At 48.3% G+C, this 24583-nt stretch overlaps 1 protein-coding gene across 1 annotated transcript in view; it reads left to right on the top strand.

Annotated features, from left to right (window-relative positions):
- The first annotated feature begins 3136 nt into the window (after positions 1-3136).
- The window catches only part of LIPI (lipase I), an 88337-nt gene continuing 66890 nt past the window's right edge, over positions 3137-24583 (top strand). Inside the window, exon 1 of the mRNA XM_073668236.1 lies at positions 3137-3317. Coding sequence (XP_073524337.1) covers positions 3251-3317 — 67 coding nt within the window. The 5' untranslated portion in view covers positions 3137-3250. The remainder of the gene's footprint in view (positions 3318-24583) is intronic.

Genomic DNA, 24583 nt, shown 5'->3' with positions numbered 1-24583 from the left:
TCATGGATCCCTTATTTTCTGATAATTAGATAAGGATAAGTTCTTGCCTTTCTGGGGGTTTTGAGTTGAATATGAAAGCAATGAGAGCTGACCTATGAGCTGTATCAAGGGTACATCCATGCAAGACATAATCTGTAGCAAAAAAAAGACCGTTGCAGTATTCATGGAGTTTGCAATAAAATCTGAATGTTTTACATGTTGATTTTAATGCATCTTTATCTCTGATTTCACACTATACATTGCATTAAAATCTGTGTTAGGAGGTGGACCAACTGTCATGTTTTCCTCTGAAGACATCAATGAGTTTAATGTAAATGTGTGAAATATGTTTTCTTGTGGTAAAAAAAATGTAATTTCCTTGGGGGCTGCAGTGCTAACCAACGGTTACAAGATGTCACGGTTTTCCTCTTTGCTTCTGTATAGAATCGGTTGAAAGGTTAGGTCTGCCCAGCAACAGACATCAGGGACAGTGTTAACTGTAAGGACAGCCCATATTGAGGAGGATGAGGATCGGGGATCTTTGGGTAGTGAGAGATTGAGGAAGTGATCGATGTAATAGAAGAGAGTGTGCAGAGATCTGGAAAGGAACAGAGCTAGTGTGGAGCTGAGAGGCACAAGGCAGCAAGAATCATGAAGGAACTTTAGAGGCGGCTGAGCTCCAGTTCAGCAGGCTAGCAGTTGAAGCCATTACTAGGAGAATGAAAGGAAGACGCAAGTTCAGTGTTGGCCAGATGTGGGGGGCCCTGGTGAGAGAAGGTTCTTGCCCAGCTGAGGACATGATAGAGGGACGCGGCTCCAAGGAGGCCCTGGATAATGGATCACAGACTGCTGTTTGGGTGAAGGGTTTGCAGCATAACATATTGACTCGTGTGTCCCTGCACCGGGAAGATGGAGGTGTATCCCAGTTGCTCTGCTTGTCTACCGCACACATGTAAAGTGCCGTCACCCGAAACCGATAAGAATGTGCCTGTTTATGAGACAGAAGAAGTTGCAAAGTACACTGCCTGCTGCATTGTGTAACTACAGTGTGTTGCCAAGTAAAGAGTGCCTTGTATTCATGAACGTGCCTAGAGCCCTCGTCTTGAAGTCTAATAGACCTGGTGAGGAGTGGAACGGGACTGGACTGAAGGTGAAGGTACCAATAGCAACACTGCCATCATACACACACACATCCAGAACTCTCATTTTTTCTGTAATGTGCCATGGTGTCGGACACATGACACTCGCCTACGGCCACCACCCTGGGCACTGTTACACCTGTACCGCAAGTCAATTTCCACACAGTTTTGTTAGGCTATGTGCCCACAATGCAGAAATGCTGCATATTTTTTCCGCTTCTCCCTGGCAGGAAAAACGCATGCGCATTTTACATGCGATTTTCCTTACAGATAGAAGCGTTTGTCAAGCTTTTTTGCATGCATTTCTGCATGCGGGTTATCAAGTGCTTTTCCAAGCGATTTTAGCATCATTTGGAAAAGTGCTTGACAACTTGGTCACACTATATAAATCCATGCAACCGGCATAGATTTATAGTAGTGTGACCAAGTTAGTTAAAAAAAAAAAAGAATAAGAATGGTAAAAAATAAAAAATAAAGATTATACTCACCTTCCAATGTCCTCCCAGTGTTTTGTCCGGTGTCTTGGGCGGCTCCCGGTGTTGTGAAGGACCTGCGGTGACATCATTGAGTCATGTGACAGGTCACATGACTCACTGACATCATGGCTGGGCCTTCACAACACCACGACCCATACAGCAGACCAGACGGAGGGGAGAAAACACCAGGAGGACATCGGAAGGTGAGTATAATCTTTATTTTTTATTTTAAATTATTTTTTTTACAGGTTCTATGGTACCCGGGTCCGAAGGAGAGTCTCATCTTCTCCAGACCTGGGTACCATCCGCACATTGAACCGTGTGATATCCGCATGTGCAGATGCAGTGATGCGGATGTCACGCGGTCCAATGCAAATCAATGGCGGCGATTACGCTGCGTGTCCGCAAAATTAATGGACATGCTGCGGATTTTTCCGCAATGATAATCCGCAGCGGAAATTTCCGCAGCATGTGCACAGCGCATGCAGATTATCATTGTGGACCATGGGGCACGTATTACCAAGCGTTTTATAAGCGTTTTCGTTGCGGAAATTCCGTGGCAAAAACGCTTGAAAAACGCATAGTGTGCACGCAGCCTTACTGCAATGTGCAGATTTGATAAAATAACAACCACTTGGCTCGTACTGTAGTGTGCTGCAGATGTTACATCTACAACATTCAGAAGTGAAATCTGCACTCTACTGTGAACATATTGCAAGAATTTTAAGTGTGAGGCTCCAATTCTTAGGACTCATTCAGACGTCAGTATTTTCCATGTACAAGAAAAATGGACTGATTTATTTTTAATCAGAGTGTGGTTCAAGTGTCATCATCAGTTCTTTTCATACATGGAGAAAAAAAGAAAAGTTTCCCCACCTTCTTTCTGATAGTCTGCAAAAATGTAAGATGAGCTTTGCCAAATTTTGATCCAACCCTCGGATCAAAATTGGACATGTCTCCACTTTTTTTTTAAAACCTGAGAAAAAAAATCAGATATGTGAACAGCCACAAAGACCATCATAGGTACGAATGCTATCTGTGAAAAACCCGGATAGCACTCGTACAAGAAAACTGACATCTAAATGGGCCCTCAGGGTACTGTATATTCATGTTGTTTTCTTTTTTAAACAAAATCCACAAGAAAAAAGTGCTTGAAATATTCTGATGTGGATTTTGAAGCTTATCCTCTTCAAAATCCTCATAAAAAAACTCTGTGAACTTACATTATTGTTTGGCAGCATCAGAGTAGGCTGATCAGACAATGGGACATTCAACTATGGACCCTTGGGTTGGTAAGAACCTACCTGACCTATTTGCTCTTCTGATCCATCCATTCATATTACAGCACCCTCTGGAATCTGTCGTCATTGGTGATCATTTCTCAAGAACACCCAGAAAAAATTATACTGTAAAGTGGAAATACAGGTTCCACTGCAGCTGTCTGATTCCAGCCAGTATATGGTTAGTTAAAGGTGCAATGAAATCAGCTGTCTTGAAGCTGCCTATCCCTAGTGGGGAGGAGTCCAGGTAGGCAGCACCTAGAAGCTGTCACTTGAAGGCTCCACACTTCCTGCCTGTCACCCTGTGTGCACAGATCCAGACGTTTCTGCTGCAGCGCCTCTTCTTTCATGAACTCTGTGAGCATTAGCTTCACTTATGCAGTTAAAGTTGTGCCTGGGTCTCTGCTGCTTCTTCTTCTGTCAGATCTACTATGTGAAACCTGGTAAGGATTGTTACTTTATACTTTAAACTTTATATTCTGCAATCAGAATTCTAAGTAATCCTCTAGAACTGTATGATGTGTTATCATCAGGATTGCATTGATTATAGTGCAGAGTGGCGCTGTTTATGGCGGCCTGTATTTTATGAGTGGTATTCTCATGGGCTGTCACTGTTCTTCATCTCATCATCGTCCATTCACAGAATAGAGTGTTGTCTCCATTCTCATATTCCGGGAACTATACATTTTATCCACAGCCAGATGTTGTATGATCATTAGTTTTTTCATCTTAAACCCTGGAATAGGGTTCTGCACCAAAGATTTTATAATCTATGACAGTGTTCCACAATCTGTACATCACTAGCAGTTATAAAAGTACCACTCCCAGGGCATGCTGGAAGTTGTAGTTTCACAGCTGCAGAAGAGTCACAGCTTGCAGAACATGAATCTGAAGAGTGTTGTACTCCTGAACTCTACGGTCTTATACAAACATCTCGTACTTGAAAAAACTGACCAAATTTCAGCTGTGGTTTGGATCAGATTTTCAGCAGTGTTCGCTCAATGTGTCAGTTTTTACCATCAGTGATTTTCTCGTATGCAAAAATAACAAATTGCAGAACTTCTCCTACTCATTACAGTGTTAACAATGGGCAACGCAAGAATGGCATATATGTGCTGTTTCAATTTCACAAACCCATTGAATTGTATTGGTGATTTGTCGATGACAGGTCTACGTGATTTTTTCTTCTGTAAACATGCGGTCCACAAAAAAAAAAACATGGACATGTAAACAGCCCCGAAGACTATAATAGGTACGTGTTCTATCTGTGACCAACATGGATAGAAAATGTAAGTACAGACATCTGAATGAGGCCATCGGGCAGGATCATGTGAATCGGATTCGCAGCAGATTTTCCATCTGGATTTGCTTTCTACTTGCATACTGACATCCGCAGCTGGTCAGTTTATACAGTAGATCTCCACACTGGATTTAACCTTTTCCAAAAGGATGAAGTCTGCAGTAAAGTCACAACTTTTCTCTAGTGATATATGCGCGATTCAGTGTTTATTTTGACGCTACTAACTTTCAAAGGTGGAAACTCTGCTATATATCCAGCCCTTGTGGCTGTACCCCGAAAGCTTGAAGGGTGTACATAAATAAGAACATATAAGACCTTAGTCACACAACTATGTGCAAAGAACAGATCTGTTCAAACTGGATGGCACTTCCGCGTGCCATCCATTTCTAATGGAGCTTTATTGACTTTGATGGCCAAGGTTATGCCACCTTGGTGTGTCCCTCATCTCCATGGTATGGCCTACCTCTCTCTCTGTCCCATCCATGAATGACAACCTTCTTCTCCTAATTCCCTCCACCTTTGGTTTAATATCCCTTCTCAGATACCTGTCCACTTCCCCCACCAACCTGGAGACACTATGTCTCATCTTGTGAAATGTATTCATCAATCTCTTCTTTCCCGACAATCCTTACAAAGGATCTTGCTATCATGTCTTCCCTAGTTAGCATTTTGAATGCCGTCCTGGTTCATTTTCATAAACACATTGTATTGAGATGACACAAAGACATGTTGGCCAGGAGGTATCACCCCCTAATGGTTGTAATACAATGGGACATTGAGTTTCTGTACTTTAATATAATGTAAACAATGATCCAAGCCTCTTGATTACCATTTTTAAGACCCTTTTAGAATTTAACCAAATGTCTAATGATTAGGGAACTATTATCTGCATAAACTCTATTTTGTTATAATGCAAAATAATATAAACCAGTATTTTGATATTTTAGATCTGCATATCTTACACGGATATGGGGTCAGCAGAGCGTTGGTGACTTTTCTGTCCTCTGCCCCTCAGCACTCGGTGACCCCGCACGTTACAGGGTCTTTACTTCGTAGCTGAGTTGCTGCAGTTCCTTACACTTCTCAGTAATATCACTCACAAGTGGAGTTGGGATATTTAGGAGGGTAGAAATGTCATGAACGGACTCGTTACTCCAGTGGCTCCTATTACAGAACCGCTCTGGTATTGTTCTGTCACGTTAGTAAAGGCAGACGGCATGGCGAGGGGCATGAGACTGAATGAAAACCTGAAGTCAATGATTAAGAGGTGTGTCCTAATAATTTTGTCCATGTATTGTATCTGTACACACAGCTCAGATCAGTGATTGAATCGCGATGTGGCTGTGATTGCAGGAGATCAGCCAGTGTAAACCCGCCATCCATTCATGTTCCGTTCTGTTCCTATGAACTTTAATTTCCTGAGCATTGTATTCACGCTGCATGTTAGCCTGTGGGCTTATCTTGGTGTGTTACATTATAGGAGGATTTGTGATGTCAAAGGCAGATTCCTGAGATTACTCATCTTTGCAGTTAGTGTCTCACTGTCAGGCCAAGTTCACATGTTCAGTATTTTACATCAGTATTTGTAAGCTAAAATCAGGAGTGGGTGAACAATGTACAAGTAATTTCCATTATACTTTCCCTCTGATTGTTCCATTCCTGATTCTGGCTTACAAATACTGATCTAAAATAGTGACCAAATACTAAATGTGTGAACATGGCCTTAATCTGTTTTACAATGAATCCAATGAAACAGTATATTTCTAGTAAAGGGCCAACATTTTGGAAGCAGTAAAAAAGAGCACACACCTCAGCTGTGTTCCCATGATGAGTATTTGCTGCTGTTTTGACCAATTGGCTAAATTAGGCTATTTGTGACGCGCCCCTGGGCCTGCTGTGTCGCGCAGCGTCTCGCGCTCGGGGGCTTACCCGGAACCGGATCAGATGAGGGTTGTAGTCTCCGAGTGGCGGGGACCCGGTCCGTGCCCAGGGAGTCAAACTCAGTGTGTGGCAGTCTTGATAGGTGTTATTTGAGTGTCGACTACGCCACCCGTTGATTTGCAGCTATGGAGCTACCGCTGCAGGGCAGACCACTGAGGCCGATGTAGAATTGTGCAGCGTGATAGTATAACCCCCAACGGGAGGGGTATGGCCTCAGGGCAGCCGACGTGGAAGATGGGGGTAGCAGGAACCACTCAGAGACGGTGCGGTGTAATTCAGGGTCTTTACTGGTAACCAACGATAGACCCTCCCGGAGTACTTGCTAGCGAACGGGGCCTGGTCAGTCCTTGAGCAGATGGGATCTCCCCTGGCCAGGCGGAGTTGTAGGCCTCCCAAACTGACTGTACTCTTCTGGCTACCTTGCTAGAAGCGGATATAAGTAGCCCACGTCCCTGAGTGTGCCGTGTGGTGCTCACCCGTATGGCCGGTGACTTGGGGCCTTCTAATGGCTTCCGCTCCACGACGGCGGTGCTGGTCCCACGCGTGTGACCTTGCCTTCGGGTTTCTGGGCCTGAGGACCTGAAATCCCCTGCCGGTCGGCTTCTGCTGCTGGGTAAGAGTTAGTCCCCACAGCCTCGGACGCCGGGTCCGGTAAGAAAGCTTCTCAGTCAGGGCGAGCTCTGCAGCTGCCAGCCCCTGACTCGTAGTAGTATTGCTCCCACTGAGCTTCTGCTGTTTCTTCCTATGACTGTTTCTTGTCTCTGCTTCTTCTCTACTCCTAACCCTGTCTCAGCCCCGGGTTTATATAGGGGAAGTTCTTCCCCTCCCAAGACTGGGCAGGAGGTGTGGCATGCACAGGATCCCTGACCAAAGGACCTCCCACCTGCTCTCAGACATAACATTACATTACTGTGGAAACCAGACCCCTGGGGTGCCACATTCCCCCCTAGTGAAATTTAGTACTCCGGGACTAAACATATTTTAGAAAAACATAACAAGATATAACAACAATAATAGTACAATAAGAAGAAACACATAAAGGTGGTCACGGATATCCGTAACCGGGTGCAGTCTTTGAAGAAAGCAAGGTGTCCATTTCACCAAAACAGGGAGACGTAACCAGGTAGGGGTCTGTTCTGCCCCGAGTCCTTAACAGTCTTTAGTCCGTCCTGGGTTACGCTCCAACTATGTACACAGGATTCCCGGTAAATCCACCAAAGACTCCTATAAACAACTAGAAACACATAATTATACACAAGCAATAAGAAAAACAGGTAACCACAAATAAAACAACTTATACATTTCAAATCCTCCAACGTGCGGGTAACTGGCCTCTAGTGGCCCTAGTGGACCTACGGAGCTGACTGTCTAGCCCTGAACTACAGGGTGTAGGAGCTGTCAAGGGTAAACTGGGCAGCTGTCTACCGGCTCTTTGGCTCACTAGGGGTACGGCAGGCTCACTATAAGCAGAGGGTTGATCCTCCTGTTCTGCTTGTGTGGAGTCTTCTGCCTCCTGGACCGGCTGCTCTTCCAGCTCTACCTGTCGCTCCGTAGGTGCTTGGGATGCGGGTTGGAGGAAGGTGAGTACGGGTACCACAACTGCGCCATTGACTTGAGTCCAAGACCGAGGGAAGTCTCCGAGCACAGTACTAACCATGTCTTCCCTTTCCTCTACGGGTCGAGGGTCTTCTTGTTCCTCTTCAGGGTTCCGTAGCTGTTCGGGACACTTCTTCAGGTGATCCCGGGATACAATGGTTGTGGTTTCCCCTCCGTCTTTACTGATGGTACAGACCTTTGGGTTGTCGTGGCTTGAGGGCAGTACGGTGTACGGGTCCTTCTCCCACTGGTCGTCCAACTTGTGGAGCCGTCTTTTTCTCTTCAAGACCTGCTCTCCGGGTACCAGGGGAACAGCGGGAGCATACTGGTTGTAAGTTTTCTCTTGTCTTTCCCTAGCCTGACAGAGACTTCGCTCCACGCTCTCCTGTACTCTCCGGTACTGCTGCTGCCTCTCTGTGTCCCAGTCTGCTTCTGGTGAAGTGTCCTCGGGTGTCAGGACTCCCATTTCCAGGTCAACAGGTAACTTACCAGGTCTCGCCCTCATTAGGTAAGCCGGGGTACAGTTGGTGGAACCTACCGGGATGTGGTTGTATAGGTCCACCAGATCGGGCAGCTTCTCAGGCCACAGACCGCGTTCTTCCAGGGGCAACGTTTTCAGAAGATCCATTACCACCTGGTTCATTTTCTCACAAAGTCCATTAGTTTGCGGATGATAGGGTGTCGTCCTTATCTTCCGGCAGCCATACAGAGTGCAGAATTCTTGGAAGACCTCCGCTTCAAAGGCAGGTCCCTGGTCTGTCAACACTTGGTCCGGGTACCCGTGTGGACGGCAGAAATGCTGCTGGAAGGCTCTAGCTGCTGTTCGAGCTGTTAAGTCCTTGACGGGGACGACAACCAAGAACCGGGAGTAGTGATCCACGATGGTTAGTGCGTAGACGTAGCCACTTCTGCTTGGGGTCAGTTTTACATGATCCAAGGCTACCAGTTCCAACGGCTGCCGGGTGACGATGGACTGCAGGGGAGTCTTCTGGCTGGCACGGTCCTTCCTTCTTAGGTTGCACGGGCCACAGTCTCTGCACCACCTCTCGATGGTTCCCCTCATGCCTACCCAGTGGAACCGCTCGCGCAGCAGGAACTCCAGCTTCTTCCATCCGAAGTGTCCAGCCCCGTCGTGGTATGCCTCCATCACCATGGCTGCGTCTCTTCGTGGCACCACTACTTGCCAGATTAGTTCATGCGTCCGGGAGTTAACCATTCTGCGGCACAACTTCCCCTTGTAAAGGAACAGTCTACTCTTTTCTGCCCACAGTTGCTTGGCTTCCTCCGGAGCGTCTGGGTCAAGGCGAGCCTCTGGCCGAGTCAGCATCTCCTTTACCAGCCGGACGGCAGGGTCGCTGTCTTGCGTTTCCGCCCAGTTGTAGTGAGGCAAGGGGTTAAACGTAGCGGCTTGCTTACTCCCTAACCGGTGGGAACACTGGATAGTCCCATGACGGTGGAACGCAGGGAGTTCGACTTCTTCCAGTTCCTCTGGATCTTCTCCTACGTCCGGTAGATTTGGCATCCTGGACAGGGCGTCCGCGTTGGTATTGGAGCGTCCTGCCCGGTATTTGATTGTGAACTCGTAGTTGGACAGACGAGCCATCCATCTCTGCTCTAGGGCACCGAGTCTTGCTGTGTCCAGGTGTGTCAACGGGTTGTTATCCGTGTACACGATGAACCGGGAAGAAGCGAGGTAGTGCTTAAAGCGTTCGGTGACTGCCCACACCACTGCCAGGAACTCTAGCTTAAAGGAGCTGTAATTCTCCGGGTTTCTCTCGGTGGGTCGCAGTTTTCGGCTGGCGTAAGCGATTACTCGTTCTTTCCCCTGCTGGATCTGGGACAGCACAGCTCCTAGCCCGATGTTACTTGCGTCAGTGTAGAGGATAAAGGGCTGGCTGTAATCGGGGTACGCCAGGATTTCATCCCCCGTGAGGGCCATCTTCAGCTGGCGGAAGGACTCTTCTTCTAACTTCTCCCATCTGAAGGGCGGCTTCTGGTTCTTGGCCTTCCGGGACTGGCCTATCAGGAGGTCCTGCATGGGAGCTGCCTTTTTGGTGAAACCGGGGATGAATCTGCGGTAATAGCCTACCAACCCAAGGAACTGCCGCACTTCCTTTATACTGGAGGGACTTGGCCATTCCTTAATTGCGGTGATCTTATCAGGGTCGGGAGCCACTCCGTCAGCGCTCACCATGTGTCCCAGGTACTGCACCTTTGGCTTCAGGAGGTGACACTTAGAGGGTTTCACCTTCAGGCCGTAACTTGCCAGGGCTTCGAACACTTCCGCCAGATGTTTCAGGTGGTCCTCATAAGTCTTGGAATATACGATGACATCGTCCAGGTACAACAGGACCGTCTCGAAGTTTTTGTGTCCCAGACAGCACTCCATTAATCGTTGGAAGGTTCCGGGTGCGTTACAAAGTCCAAACGGCATACAGGTAAACTCGCTAAGTCCCATCGGGGTGGTGAATGCGGTCTTCTCCCGGTCCGCCTCTGCTACAGGAACCTGCCAGTACCCGCTAGTGAGATCCAAGGTAGAGAAGAAGTTAGCAGATCTTAAAGCAGCCAAAGACTCCTCTATCCTTGGTAAAGGGTACGCATCCTTGTGTGTGATACGATTGATTTTCCGGTAATCTACACACATCCTCATAGTGTTGTCTTTCTTTTTGACTAAAACTAGTGGGGCTGCCCAGGGGCTACAGCTATCCCGAATTACCCCAGCCTCCTTCATGTCTCTAAGCATCCCCTTGGCGTGTTGGTAATGTGCAGGGGGTACGGGTCGATACCTCTCTTTTATGGGAGGATGATCTCCCGTGGGGATGCGGTGTTCTACCCCCTTAACTCGCCCGAAGTCTAACGGGTGTTTACTAAACACTCTCTCATACTCTTGAACCACCCGGTAGACTCCCTGTTTCTGGTGGGAGGGAGTGGAGTCAGTTCCCAAGTGTAGTTGCTGACACCAATCCTCCATTACTTTCTTAGAGCCGTTACCTTCCTCCGGGTGAGATGGAGGCAAGGGTTCCACAGACTGTATAGAGTCTTGGTTGATGGTATATAATTTGGCTAGCGTGGCATACCGGGGTAGGTATACTTCCCTCTTCCCGATATTTATTAGGCGAACGGGCACCCTCCCATGGCGTACATGAACCACCCCCCATGCTGTCAAAATGGTGGGCCTACTGTCTGAGTAAACTGGTTCTACCATTGCCTGGTAATCCCTACCTCTCGGACCAATAGCTGCCCGGCACCAAATCATCATTTCACTTTTTGGGGGCATGGCAATAGGGAAAGGGTCACACATTCTTACGCTACCAATCTCACCGCCGGAGAGTTCCACCTGTTGCCGTCGCATCAGTGCCCGGATCTCTTTCTGGAGCACTCGCTGCTCGCCGGAGCTGGCGTTCTTGGCAACCTGTTGTAAAAGGAAAATCACCTCTGCAAGACAATTTTCAATTACATTAGTTCCTAGCGTTATCTTTGGGTGACTCTCGTGTTTGTCAATGTCTACAATAATCAGTCCCTGTGCTGCCAGTTCGACTCTACCAATTTTAATGGTCGCCTCTTTAAATCCGATCTGTGGCACGGGTTGACCATTGCTGGCGATGATACTCAAGTCGTCGTCAGGGTAGCGGGTTATTTCCGAGTCATTCCAGTACTGCTTGAAGAGCACGTACGGGATGGTGGTGACCTGTGACCCGGTGTCCAGTAGGGCACTCATAGGGATGCCATCCAGTACCACAGGCAAGACTGGACGCCCTCCGACATATTTGTCGCGCCAGTTCGATGGGCCTGGTGGTCTTTTTCCTGGGGGTTGGCCCTCTACCCCCATGTTGTGCCAGTTTAAAGGACAGTACCTTGCCATATGTCCGGGTTGATTGCAGCGGCGGCAGATGGGTCGTCCGTCCTCGTTGTACCGGTCACTGGGTCTTCCTCTGGCCGGTGGGGTCCTCCTTGGTCGACGCCACGGGATGTTCTCCGGTCCGGATGCCAGCTGGATCTTCCCTGGAGTGGAAGCCTGTAAAGACTGCACAGTTCGGGTTAACGCAGCAACGCTTTTAGCTAGCTCTTGGACCTGATGGTGCAGGTCTGGAGCCGGGTCATTGTTCAAAGCCTGCGCATCAGCCCCTACAGGCCCTGCCGACAAGGGCGCCGCCTCCTGGTGGTAAGTGATAGCTGGGCGCCTGTGGGTCACAACGCCATCCGGTGCCGGTTCTCGGAGCACCCGGATGGCTCTGTCCTTGAACTGTGCAAATCCCAGATGAGGGTCCTGTAGGGCCATTGCCCGCAACTGGGTTCGGTGGGCATTGCAATATAAACCCTCTATAAATTGTTCAGTCAACAGCCTGTCCTCGTCTCCCACGCCGTCAGGGTCGGTCTGCTTAACGGCTCTCAGGGCCTCTTGTAGGTTCAGGGCATAGTCCCTTATACTCTCATGGGCCCGCTGTTTGCACCCGTAGAATCTAAGCTTGATCTCGGCTGAGGTGCGGGTATCAAAGGTGTCCCTCAGCCGGGTTAGTATCCCTGCGACAGTCCTCCCCCCAGGTGGCCAGGACTTTACCTCCCTTCGGGCTGCTCCGGTTAATTGGGCCACCAGGATGCTCACTTTTTGCTCTTCTGTGAGGGGGTACACCTGGAAGAGGCTATCCAGCCTTTCTCTAAAGTCCTGCAGGGTATGTGACTCCCCTGAGTACTGGGGTAGCCAGACTGCCCCCGGGATATAGGGCATGGTGAAAGGCATGACGGCGACAGCGGTGGCACTGGCGGGGGTTGAAGCGGTGAAGCTCTCCTCCGTATCCGACATCCTTCTCCCCCCTAGTGGACCGTGGCCTACCTTGCGATGATCCTCTTCCGTAGGCCGCGGCTCCGCAGTGGATCGTCAGGGTTGAGGACCTTCCGTCGCGCTCCGGTGACGTCGGCGTCTGCTGGGCTCCTTCCAGGACCTTACGCAACGTCCGGACGTGAGGCGGGGCTTCAGTTCTCGCGGGCTTTTCGGAGTCCACGCCCCTCTTCTTCCCGCGCGGCGTCCTCAAGATGGCGTCCAACGGCGGGAAAACTCCACGGATGGCGGGAAGAAGGCTGAAGATGGCGCCGGATGACGGGAATCTTCACAGATGGCGGGAAGAAGGCTGAAAATGGCGCCGGATGGCGGGAATCTTCACCACAGGTGAGTTTGAAAGTCTCTTTTTCAGGCACGCAGTACCCGGTGGTTGCGGGCACGAAATCCTGCCGACTACGCCAAAGTTGACGCGCCCCTGGGCCTGCTGTGTCGCGCAGCGTCTCGCGCTCGGGGGCTTACCCGGAACCGGATCAGATGAGGGTTGTAGTCTCCGAGTGGCGGGGACCCGGTCCGTGCCCACGGAGTCAAACTCAGTGTGTGGCAGTCTTGATAGGTGTTATTTGAGTGTCGACTACGCCACCCGTTGATTTGCAGCTATGGAGCTACCGCTGCAGGGCAGACCGCTGAGGCCGATGTAGAATTGTGCAGCGTGATAGTATAACCCCCAACGGGAGGGGTATGGCCTCAGGGCAGCCGACGTGGAAGATGGGGGTAGCAGGAACCACTCAGAGACGGTGCGGTGTAATTCAGGGTCTTTACTGGTAACAACGATAGACCCTCCCGGAGTACTTGCTAGCGAACGGGGCCTGGTCAGTCCTTGAGCAGATGGGATCTCCCCTGGCCAGGCGGAGTTGTAGGCCTCCCAAACTGACTGTACTCTTCTGGCTACCTTGCTAGAAGCGGATATAAGTAGCCCACGTCCCTGAGTGTGCCGTGTGGTGCTCACCCGTATGGCCGGTGACTCGGGGCCTTCTAATGGCTTCCGCTCCACGACGGCGGTGCTGGTCCCACGCGTGTGACCTTGCCTTCGGGTTTCTGGGCCTGAGGACCTGAAATCCCCTGCCGGTCGGCTTCTGCTGCTGGGTAAGAGTTAGTCCCCACAGCCTCGGACGCCGGGTCCGGTAAGAAAGCTTCTCAGTCAGGGCGAGCTCTGCAGCTGCCAGCCCCTGACTCGTAGTAGTATTGCTCCCACTGAGCTTCTGCTGTTTCTTCCTATGACTGTTTCTTGTCTCTGCTTCTTCTCTACTCCTAACCCTGCCTCAGCCCCGGGTTTATATAGGGGAAGTTCTTCCCCTCCCAAGACTGGGCAGGAGGTGTGGCATGCACAGGATCCCTGACCAAAGGACCTCCCACCTGCTCTCAGACATAACATTACATTACTGTGGAAACCAGACCCCTGGGGTGCCACATTTGCGTTTTCGCATTGCTCCTTTCAGTGCATTTTTATACAAGAATATTTTTCAGGTGCATTTTTTTCTTTTCTTTTTGGTACTTCATGTTCTAGATAAAACTGCTTTGTTTTGGAAAGTTCCTGTTACTTAGCCTTCAGAAAACTTTTTTTTTTATAAAATCACAAGGAAATTACATGCGTTTTTATTGCGTTTTTGCTTTAAAAAAAAAAAAACTTAATGAAAATATGAAAATGCATATGCAGATTTTTCACATCTCATTCAAGTCTAACTGGAAAATCCACTAATAAAGCACATATATACTGTAAGAGAAATTGAGAGAAAGCACAGTGAGCATGAGATTTATAGAAATCCAATGTGCTTTTTTCCAAATGTAAGACACTGTTTTATTTGGTGGCTATTTGTGCACAAAAATATGCAGCAGAATACAACACACCAAATATTGATCGTGGGAACTTGAACTTGCAATAATTTGATCTATTACTATATACAGCAATACTTTAGCATTGTAGTGTATGATGACAATTACCATCTCCGAAGACCAGCCACAGGCTGAGCTTTATAGGAGTACCAAGATGGTGGTAATGGGGACTCTTGCTGGCAGGGCCGGCGTCAGCACCCGGCGCACCCGGGCAAATGCCGGGGCCCTGAGCAGGCAGAGGGGCCCACTGGCGGTCGCGCACCCCGCTGTGCTATGGGCGGAGGAGAGCGGTGTCAGCGCCCTCCCTTCTCCGCCGCTTGCTCAGGCCCCGGCAGCCCGATACTTACCTCTCCCCGTGCCTCCGCAGATCCACTGTCTTCCTGCTCTGCGCTCCCTGTGACGTCTCAGGTCAGAGGGCGCGGTGACGTCTTTTCACCGCGCCCTCCCTGAGCCGTCACAGGGAGCGCTGAGCTGGAAGACGCCGACAACGCTAGAGTTCGGAGCCGAGCAGCGAGCGGCGAGCGGCGAGCAGCAGGCAGCAGGTAGCAGGTGAGGAGAAGGGAGGTGAGTATTTGATTTTTTTTTTTTTAATGTATGGAGGCATGGGGCATTATAAAGAGAAGGGGGGGGGGACATCCTGCATGGGGCATTATATAGAGGGGGGGGGCAGCCTGCATGGGGCATTATAAAGAGAAGGGGGGGGGGACATCCTGCATGGGGCATTATATAGAGGGGGGGGCAGCCTGCATGGGGCATTATAAAGAGAAGGGGGGGGACATCCTGCATGGGGCATTATATAGAGGGGGGGGCAGCCTGCATGGGGCATTATAAAGAGAAGGGGGGGGGGACATCCTGCATGGGGCATTATATAGAGGGGGGGGCAGCCTGCATGGGGCATTATAAAGAGAAGGGGGGGGGACATCCTGCATGGGGCATTATATAGAGGGGGGGGCAGCCTGCATGGGGCATTATATAGAGGGGGGGGACATCCTGCATGGGGCATTATATAGAGGGGGGGGACATCCTGCATGGGGCATTATAAGGTGGGGAACAGCCAGCATGGGGCATTATATAGAGGGGGGGGCAGCCTGCATGGGGCATTATATAGAGGGGGGGGCAGCCTGCATGGGGCATTATATAGAGGGGGGGGACATCCTGCATGGGGCATTATAAGGTGGGGAACAGCCAGCATGGGGCATTATATAGAGGGGGGGGCAGCCTGCATGGGGCATTATATAGAGGGGGGGGCAGCCTGCATGGGGCATTATATAGAGGAGGGGGGACATCCTGCATGGGGCATTATATAGAGGGGGGGGGCATCCTGCATGGGGCATTATAAGGTGGGGAACAGCCTGCATGGGGCATTATATAGAGGGGGGGGGACATCCTGCATGGGGCATTATATAGAGGGGGGGGCAGCCTGCATGGGGCATTATATAGAGGGGGGGGACATCCTGCATGGGGCATTATATAGAGGGGGGGGGACATCCTGCATGGGGCATTATAAGGTGGGGAACAGCCTGCATGGGGCATTATATAGAGGGGGGGGGACATCCTGCATGGGGCATTATATAGAGGGGGGGGGGACATCCTGCATGGGGCATTATATAGAGGGGGGGGGCAGCCTGCATGGGGCATTATATAGAGGGGGGGGAACAGCCTGCATGGGGCATTATAAAGAGAAGGGGGAGGGCATCCTGCATGGGGCATTATAAAGGGGGGGACGACATCCTGCATGGGGCATTATAAAGGGGGGGAACAGCCTGCATGGAGCATTATAAGGGGGGGGGCCTGTATGGGGCATTATGTGGGGGGTAACAGCCTGCATGGAGCATTAAAAGGGGGGGGGCTGTATGGGGCATTATGTGGGGGGTAACAGCCTGCATGGAGCATTAAAAGGGGGGGGGCTGTATGGGGCATTATGTGGGGGGTAACAGCCTGCATGCAGCATTATATGGGGGCCAGTATCCTGTATGGAGAGTTATAAGGGGACCGGTATCCTGTATGGAGCGTTATAAGGGGACCGGTATCCTGTATGGAGCGTTATATGGGGGCCAGTATCCTGTATGGAGTTTTATAAGGGGACCAGTATCCTGTATGGAGCGTTATATGGGGGCCAGTATCCTGTATGGAGCTTTATAAGGGGACCAGTACCCTGTATGGAGCGTTATATGGGGGCTAGTATTCCGTATGGAGCCTTATATGGAGGCCAGTATTCCATATGGAGCCTTATGTGGAGGCCAGTATTCCGTATGGAGCCTTATATGGGGGCCAGTATTCCGTATGAAGCGTTATATGGGGGCCAGTATTCCGTATGGAGCGTTATATGGGGGCCAGTATTCTGTGTGGAGCGTTATATGGGGGCCAGTATCCTGTATGGAGCGTTATATGGGGGCCAGTATCCTGTATGGAGCTTTATAAGGGGACCAGTACCCTGTATGGAGCGTTATATGGGGGCTAGTATTCCGTATGGAGCCTTATATGGAGGCCAGTATTCCATATGGAGCCTTATGTGGAGGCCAGTATTCCGTATGGAGCCTTATATGGGGGCCAATATTCCGTATGAAGCGTTATATGGGGGCCAGTATTCCGTATGGAGCGTTATATGGGGGCCAGTATTCTGTGTGGAGCGTTATATGGGGGCCAGTATCCTGTATGGAGCGTTATATGGGGGCCAGTATCCTGTATGAAGCGTTATATGGGGGCCAGTATTCCGTATGGAGCCTTATATGGGGGCCAGTATTCTGTGTGGAGCGATTCACCGGTTTCTGAGCTATTGTGGAATTTACAATAGATATCACTCATGTAATGTAAGAAGTGAAATCTTTGCATTGTACTATATATATATATATATATATATATATATATATATATATATATTCCTCCGCTGTATCTCTGCATCATGAATCGTGGTATGTGTTAAAGGGGCCCACTGAGACTCTTTCGCCCAGGGCCCAGAAAAACCTGGAGCCGGCCCTGCTTGCTGGACTCATAAATTGCTAATCTTATTATCAGGATTATATTATATTTTTTCTGACAGATCTCTTGCAAACCTCTACTACTATTATTTCCCTTTTAAAAAGGTAGAATACAATCTATCATAATTCTTAAAATACCTGTTTAGGTTCAGAGTTTCATCCAGAAAAGTGGGACAGTTTTTTTTCTCACTTGTTATCCATGTGCATTTTTTACAGCCTCAGCTATTAATCATTTACAGGACCATTTACAGTTTCTTATGTTACAGAATTGCAATATGTCCGTAAAAATCGGATGCTATACTGTGGCTCCATGTGGCATCCAATTTTTTTCATGCACTTTTTTTCATGCACCGATAGACTCGAATGATCGAGTCTCATCCGAGTTACAAAAGTAACTTGTGCATGCTCATAATACAATTTTTACACGCAATTTTGATCAATGAAATAAACCGCTTGTTTTCACTGCTCCATTTAATAAGTTTGGTCAAGATTGTGTGAAAGAGCCCTCACTCTGACCCTTAAAAATGTTGCTTATTGCAGACAGACCATGTATTTACATTTAACATGTCCTTGCATTATTCCTGAATTGTCGTCTATGGCCACCATCATGAGAACATTGGCTAGCAGGTTGGTGTTATTTACTTGGCTGAAACCAGAGGTGATCCCCTCCCATTGCTGTCAAACGGTGTCTGTGTAAATATCGTCTTCAGCTCTTACATATTTGACCCCATTAAAAACACATGCCTTCAATATTACCTACTTTCATATAAAAAAAACCACCAACTGGACATCCGGGTTCATCCACACTAGATGTGAAATCAACTGAAAACAATGCACTACACAGGAAAAACCAAAAGGTGAGAATCCGCAGAACTGGGTAATATCTGGACAGATGGGATTTAAAAAAAATACTCATCCACTTTGCCATTAGTGTAATATATTGCGTTTTTATTTTTATTTTTTTTAAGCTCCCATAGACTTGGAATGGTAAGTCTCATCCGATTTACTGAAGAAACTAGTGCATGCTGCCATTTTTTTTTTTTTTTCTCGTCACATGCACATTTGGTCAGTGAAAAAAATTGCTTGTTTGCACCGAGTGAAGTCCGTTTTTTTCACAGACAGCACTCGGTCAGTCGTGTGAAGGAGCCCTTAGTGGCAACATCTCTTGAACAGTAGAAAAGTTGCAGCACGTTCCACAGTCTTTAGTAGAGGCCTAGTGATCAGGCTGTGTCCCAAGATCACTTGTGACTCTTGCATGAACTCCCTCCCACAGTCAGACTCCACTTTAAAGTTGCCCATACATATTAGACTAATGTTGTTAAGGGGTTTGGCCAAAACTTTAATGCGTATGGGGGCACCGGCTGACTGATTGTTGGAGGAGATGTTGATCGGGCATGTCCAATTTCGGACTGACAGTCGTTTTGTTTTCTCACAGATAAGCCACGACCAGACATGTCTGTTGACAGCTTTCTCACAAAGAACAAATGTGAGTTCGTTTGCATGGTAGACACGGTGAGATACCTGTCAGCCGAACAATCTGCCATAGCGTCATTCTGCCGACAGCCATCTAATGTGTATGGTCACTCCCTGGCAACTCTTCTTGCAACTGACAACCAATGACGTCTCTAATGTGTTCGATAGAAGACAAGGCTGGAGATGCTGCAGACCATGGTAGCACGTTTAAGCCACACAGGCTGCTCACAGTAGCACAAACAATATGCAGTTCCTGGGACACTTTGGAGAAATGGCGCACCACTGATTCCACGATTGATCCATAGTGTGTTGCAAGTGAAATTGGACATCACATACCAAGCCTGAGGTGTCAAATAGTGTCTAGCATCAGAAAGCATTTGCACGACATTGGATTACAAGCCAAACGTCCAGATATAGGTGATCCATTGACCACTCTCAAAGGCTATCGTAGTGGAGTGCAAGACCGCAATGGAGGATTGTCCTCTTTAATGATGAGTCCTACATATATCTTAAATGCAGAGGCATAGCAAGGGGTTCGATTCAGGGTGAAGCGAAATTTCCCAGTAGGCCCCTAACCAGGTAACCCTGATTACAACTATGGTGGCACACACTAATAGTGGATGTAGGAGAATGTCAACAGATGACCATGCTGTTACTAAAAAAAATCTCTATACAAAGACCAAAACTGATATCACTGCCATATGGTGACCGTATATGCAATTGTTTTTTTCACTTGAAAAAGATGCTAGTCCAGCATTGAAACGCGTTGTGGAAATAAAATCTGTTCAACTCATCTTGGTCCTAAGGATTCTTCATTACAGCAGCACAGCCTGATATCTGTTATTTGTCAAAATTGACCAACTATTCATGAGAAGATCACCCCCCTCCAGCCACGAGGCACCAGCAGCTGATATCTTCAGGTGTTCATATTTAGTTTTCTAGGTGTTTGTATGACAGTATGTATGATTTTATTTTTCACACTAACATACATTTTTCACTTTTGATACATGGTTTGTACGTGTTCTTATGCATCATATATATACATGGTGGTATGTATCATATATCTTCATGTATTTGGCATTGTATGATAGACCCTAGTTCTGTATATTTATACTGTCTCCAGTGTGATCCTCCAATTTGTATTTTAGAAGGTTTGTTCTTTGATCTATATATATTTTTACAGTGCCGGCACTCTTGTGTGTGTAGTGCCACTATACCATTTTAACATAGTTTTTAAGGTTGAAGGAAGACTAAGTCCATCTAGTCCAACCCATAGCCTAACTAAATTTTGTCCAATAAAGGTTTATTATTCTTCTCTATTATTTTCTTCATGTTTGTTGGACCCCATGTTCGGTGTTTCTCTTTGCTGGCTGTATATCCACCATGCAGAGCTGCCCCAAGAAATAGTGGAATCTCTCCCGACCTATCTCGGTTATCAAAGGGAACTAGGATGTGGGTTTCCCTCCAGTTGCTGATCCAGGCAGTGGTGCTGAAGTGGTCCTTTGTGGATTTTTTGAATGAACCTCTGCTGTCTCAGCAAACAGTCCAGGGAGGTCCAAGTCGTCTTTGTTGCTCTCTGATCCCGGAGATGGGTCTTGGTTCTGTCACGATGAGCCTTCTTATCTGGCACTGCTGCTTCTTCTCCAGCTCCTGGCAGACTAATGGCGCCGATCTTCTCCTTGCTGCGCACTTCCTGTTTTAGCTCCACTGTTCTGTGGGCCATGTATCTGGCGTGTAATGCCTTTTCCTTGGTGTCTCTTACGCGCCCCCTGGGCCATGGGGTACTCGGTGCCGGGCAGGTCGTTGCTAGGGGAGATGTCACAGTGGCGGTGACCCGGTCCGTGACCCAGGGCGGTCATTCAAAAGGGGTTTATTTACAGGAGATTTTATAGTTTTTATATATAGTGTTCGTGACACCACCTGTGGTATGCGGCTAGGTGGAGCCGCCGTTGCTGTGCAGAACCTCTGGAGCTGGTGTTAGTGCAGCCGAGTTGGTTCAGCTCTCCACAGATAAAGTTTAGCTCCAGGGCAGTGTAGATGTTGTAGTGAAGTAGATGATGCTGGGCATTGTAGTGCAGGGGTAATGGCGCAGCTAATAATCACAGAAACAGTGGGGTGCAGTCCTCAAGGTCTTTACTCACAGTTGTTGCAGTCCAAGTTACAGGTACCAGTGTAACTTCCCTTGTCATTCTGCGCTTACTCAGAGAGGGGTTCAGTCCACCCTCAGATATCTCCGGAGTACTTAGCGTGACCCCCTTCTGTATGTTCTCTCTCTGGCCGTCTCCCTGCACCTCATACCAAGTGTCACAATCCGGTACCCACGGGCCTTGTCGGGTGACGTCTGTTCTTTCCCCTGGGTCCTCTATGGCTACCTTCTTGGTGAGCCTGATATGGACTGTTGGCTGCAGGACTTGAAATACTGCAGCCTCCAGTTTCTAGTTGAGATGTACAGTCTTCCGCTAGTTGAGGGACTGGTCCCCTTTGTGTGGCCTGACCCCTCCACCTCCTGGTAAATTCGGGCGTACGGGTGGCCTCCAGCACTGCCCGTACCCCTCGGGTCCCTTCCTCGTTCCTGGAGCCCTTCCTGCTCCTCTCTCCTTCTCCTTCAGTCCTGGGCCTCTCCTCAGGCCCTCTGCCTGAGCAGAGCGCCTACAGAGCTCCTGCTCCCAACTCCTCTCACTGTAGACTGTTCCCTCTCACTACTACAACTCTACTCAAACAAGATGGCTTCTCTATTTATACTTTCCTCCATGTGCTCCCCTAAGCTACTTCCTCCACCCACATCCACTACATAGCTCCTCCCCTCAGCTAGGGACCAGGGACTGTGCTCTCCCTTAGGAGCAATCTTGCCCTGCTCTCACTGCTGGTATGTGTTGGATGCAGGTGTTAGGGTCCCGAGCAGTACTCCTTCCTTACCTGAGAGTGAGGTACCACACCTCTGGGTGAGATGCAGTACCTCTGTGGCGACCGAACCCTCAGGGGTGCCACATCTCCGCCTCTACTGACTCATCCTATATACAGGCCTTTTACTTTCATCTTGCCTTCCTTTGCCGTGCACCTCCCGCAGTGGGCCGGCTACTCTTCACACGGCACTCCCTGTTTGAGGCTGGACCCCCAAAGGGCTGGGCAAATCTTTGCAAAATCTACGCCTACGATGGGGGGGAGAGGGGTTCTTCTTTCTTGCTATTCAATTCAGACCTCATCTTTTCATATGAAGCAATCACCATGTTCCCTTTTTCACAAGTCTATCCCGCAGTTTTTTTCTTCTGTGAGACTTGATCCTGCCAACTATGACAAATGTAATGGGCAGGGAGGCCTTTGCCAAGGGTCGCATCCATGCCCCACCATGCTACAGAAAAACAGGGTTCCTTGCCGGGTGTGTGTGCTGTTACCTTAGGTATATGCCATAGCAGACCGCATGCTACTGCTTGACTTGGCAGGCCATGAGTCAATGAGGTAGAGATGAATGGGGGAGATCAAAGTCCAAAAATAAATATTTATTTACTGAACAAACTGATGAGAAGTATATACATCAGATAGCAGGCACAATATTTTTAAGGATACTTCTACTGCACACTCCAGAGGTAGGAACTTTACGGATACACATGGCGGTACATTACTTCTGTGACATTAGACCAGCAAACCACTATGGGAATCTCCATCTTCCCTTCATGTGAGGACCTCACTGGCTGAGGTGCGTTGCTACAACTCCTCACTACTATTCTCATAGTCCATTTGATGAGGGGTACACACTCCTTGTTGTGTCACTGCATCTGCAGTTCCCTGTAGGAGAACACGTGTCCCAGCCTGGCCATCTTCTCTTCTATGACCACCAGGTCTGGCTGCACTTCCACTGCTTATCTAATATAGATAGCATTTGCTGTAGGCCTCCACTTGCCTGAGACAAGGAATCCTTCTGCCACTTAATTCTTGTTTGCTTCAGAACGTGCTATCCAATATGGGCTCCCTTCTTCACACACAACACCCATTAAAACAATGTAGGTCTGCAAACATTAGGACTAATTGTCCTTTATTCTGTCAGCAGTCTTCCATCTTTGCCTAACAGGAACCTAGTTACTTTTTCCCACGTAACTCCTCCCTCCATGGGCTGGCTCCAATAACTGTGTCTGCAGCTTACCAACTTTTACAGGCCAAAAAATAGGCTAAACAACATTTAAAACATGGCATTGCATAATCATAAGATCTTTAACGGTGGTATTGACAGTTTCTCCACTTCTTTACAGTCTGATATCTGGTACTCCAGTTTTTGTCATCTCTCATGGTGATTGTAAGTTAACAGTGTATGGAGATGGAACAGCTGCCAGGTACTGCATTCCAGCTCCACATTCATTTGAACTGGAGCTGGTGAACCTCTGTCACCATTTCTGTGTTTGTTAATTAAAGGGGTTTTCCGGTCAAAAGTGATAAGTCTGCAGACACTCTGTGTGACTGCAGACTTATGAATTCCCCCAGCGCAGACACTGTGCGCTGCAGAGATTCGCCTTTTTGAGACCTGGGACCGGAGGCTATGTATACATTATACATACCCCCGGCCATTCAACGCCGCCTCGCTATATACACATGTATGGAGCAAGGCCACGCCCCATCTAGTGACGTGGACGGCCAGTGGGCACTTCCAACTAGAAGGCGGGGCCTCGCTCAATACAAGTGTATGGAAAGCAAGGCCATGCCCACTGGCTGGGGTATGTATAACACATACATACCCTCCGTTACCGGATCTCATACTGGTGAATCCCTGCAGCGCACAGTGCCTAGGGGGATTCATAAGTCTGCAGTCACACAGAGTGACTGCAGATTTATCACATTTGACCGGACAACCCCTTTAATGATATCAGTAACGGTGTTCCCGAATGCCTTACAGCAGGTGGAGGAAATATAGGGGGCAAAATATAGGTGCACTGTGTCTGACTTTACAGTCAGTGCAGCACCTGTTCAAGGTGCATCCATAAAGGTAGTCTAAGGGGGACCGTTTCTCCTTGTGAAGAATGCAAAGCCAATGTAAGGAGACTTATAGGCCATGCCATGCTCCTCTAAGTATTTAAAATGCAAATTTCCTGTTCAATGATGAAGAAGACTAGAACTCTCTCTAAAAAGTAGTGTATTGGCACATTGTAGTGACCTCAAAAGAGACTGGAATACCTGCTGCAAAACCAGGCAGAAATACCAAGGAGCACACTTCTGTACTGTGGGAAATGATATATGTGAAAAAGTCCCTTTGGTGTGTCAGGACATTACTTAGACAACCATTAATGACTTCATTGATATCAGCCAAGGCTGTAAGTGCAGGTATTTCTGCACTTGGTGCTCATACACGATACTGAATAAATTTAAATGTTTTGGAAATGTTGCTTCCATTTTGTCATCATTTTCTTAACATTAAGTGATTTCCAGAATTCCCCAACCTTTCCTTCTTGGTGTTGCAATTTCAATAGTAAGGAGCGTATTTAAGCATATAAGGCGTGTATAACAGAAGGGGGGTTATTGGCAGTCTCTTCAATATCTGTTGACATTCCTTTTTTTTCTTTGTACTTTCCACATCTAGACAGGGTGTGATCACGAACAATGTTTGTTCTGGAATGTATTGTATGGTAACATACCGGAATTATGTTATCAGTGGTGACCGCAGAAGTTCAGAGACAAATATAGCTGCAGAGCAAGATAAATCAAGGGTTTACCGAGTGATTAATATGCTACAATCCAATGCTCATCAAGGAATTATTTTTCATTCTGCTC

Source organism: Phyllobates terribilis, unplaced genomic scaffold (assembly GCF_046119375.1).
Source record: "Phyllobates terribilis strain yellow unplaced genomic scaffold, ASM4611937v1 Scaffold_2__4_contigs__length_985480577, whole genome shotgun sequence".
In the NCBI taxonomy this organism is placed as follows: domain Eukaryota; kingdom Metazoa; phylum Chordata; class Amphibia; order Anura; family Dendrobatidae; genus Phyllobates; species Phyllobates terribilis.
This window is presented reverse-complemented; position numbering and strand designations above follow the sequence as displayed.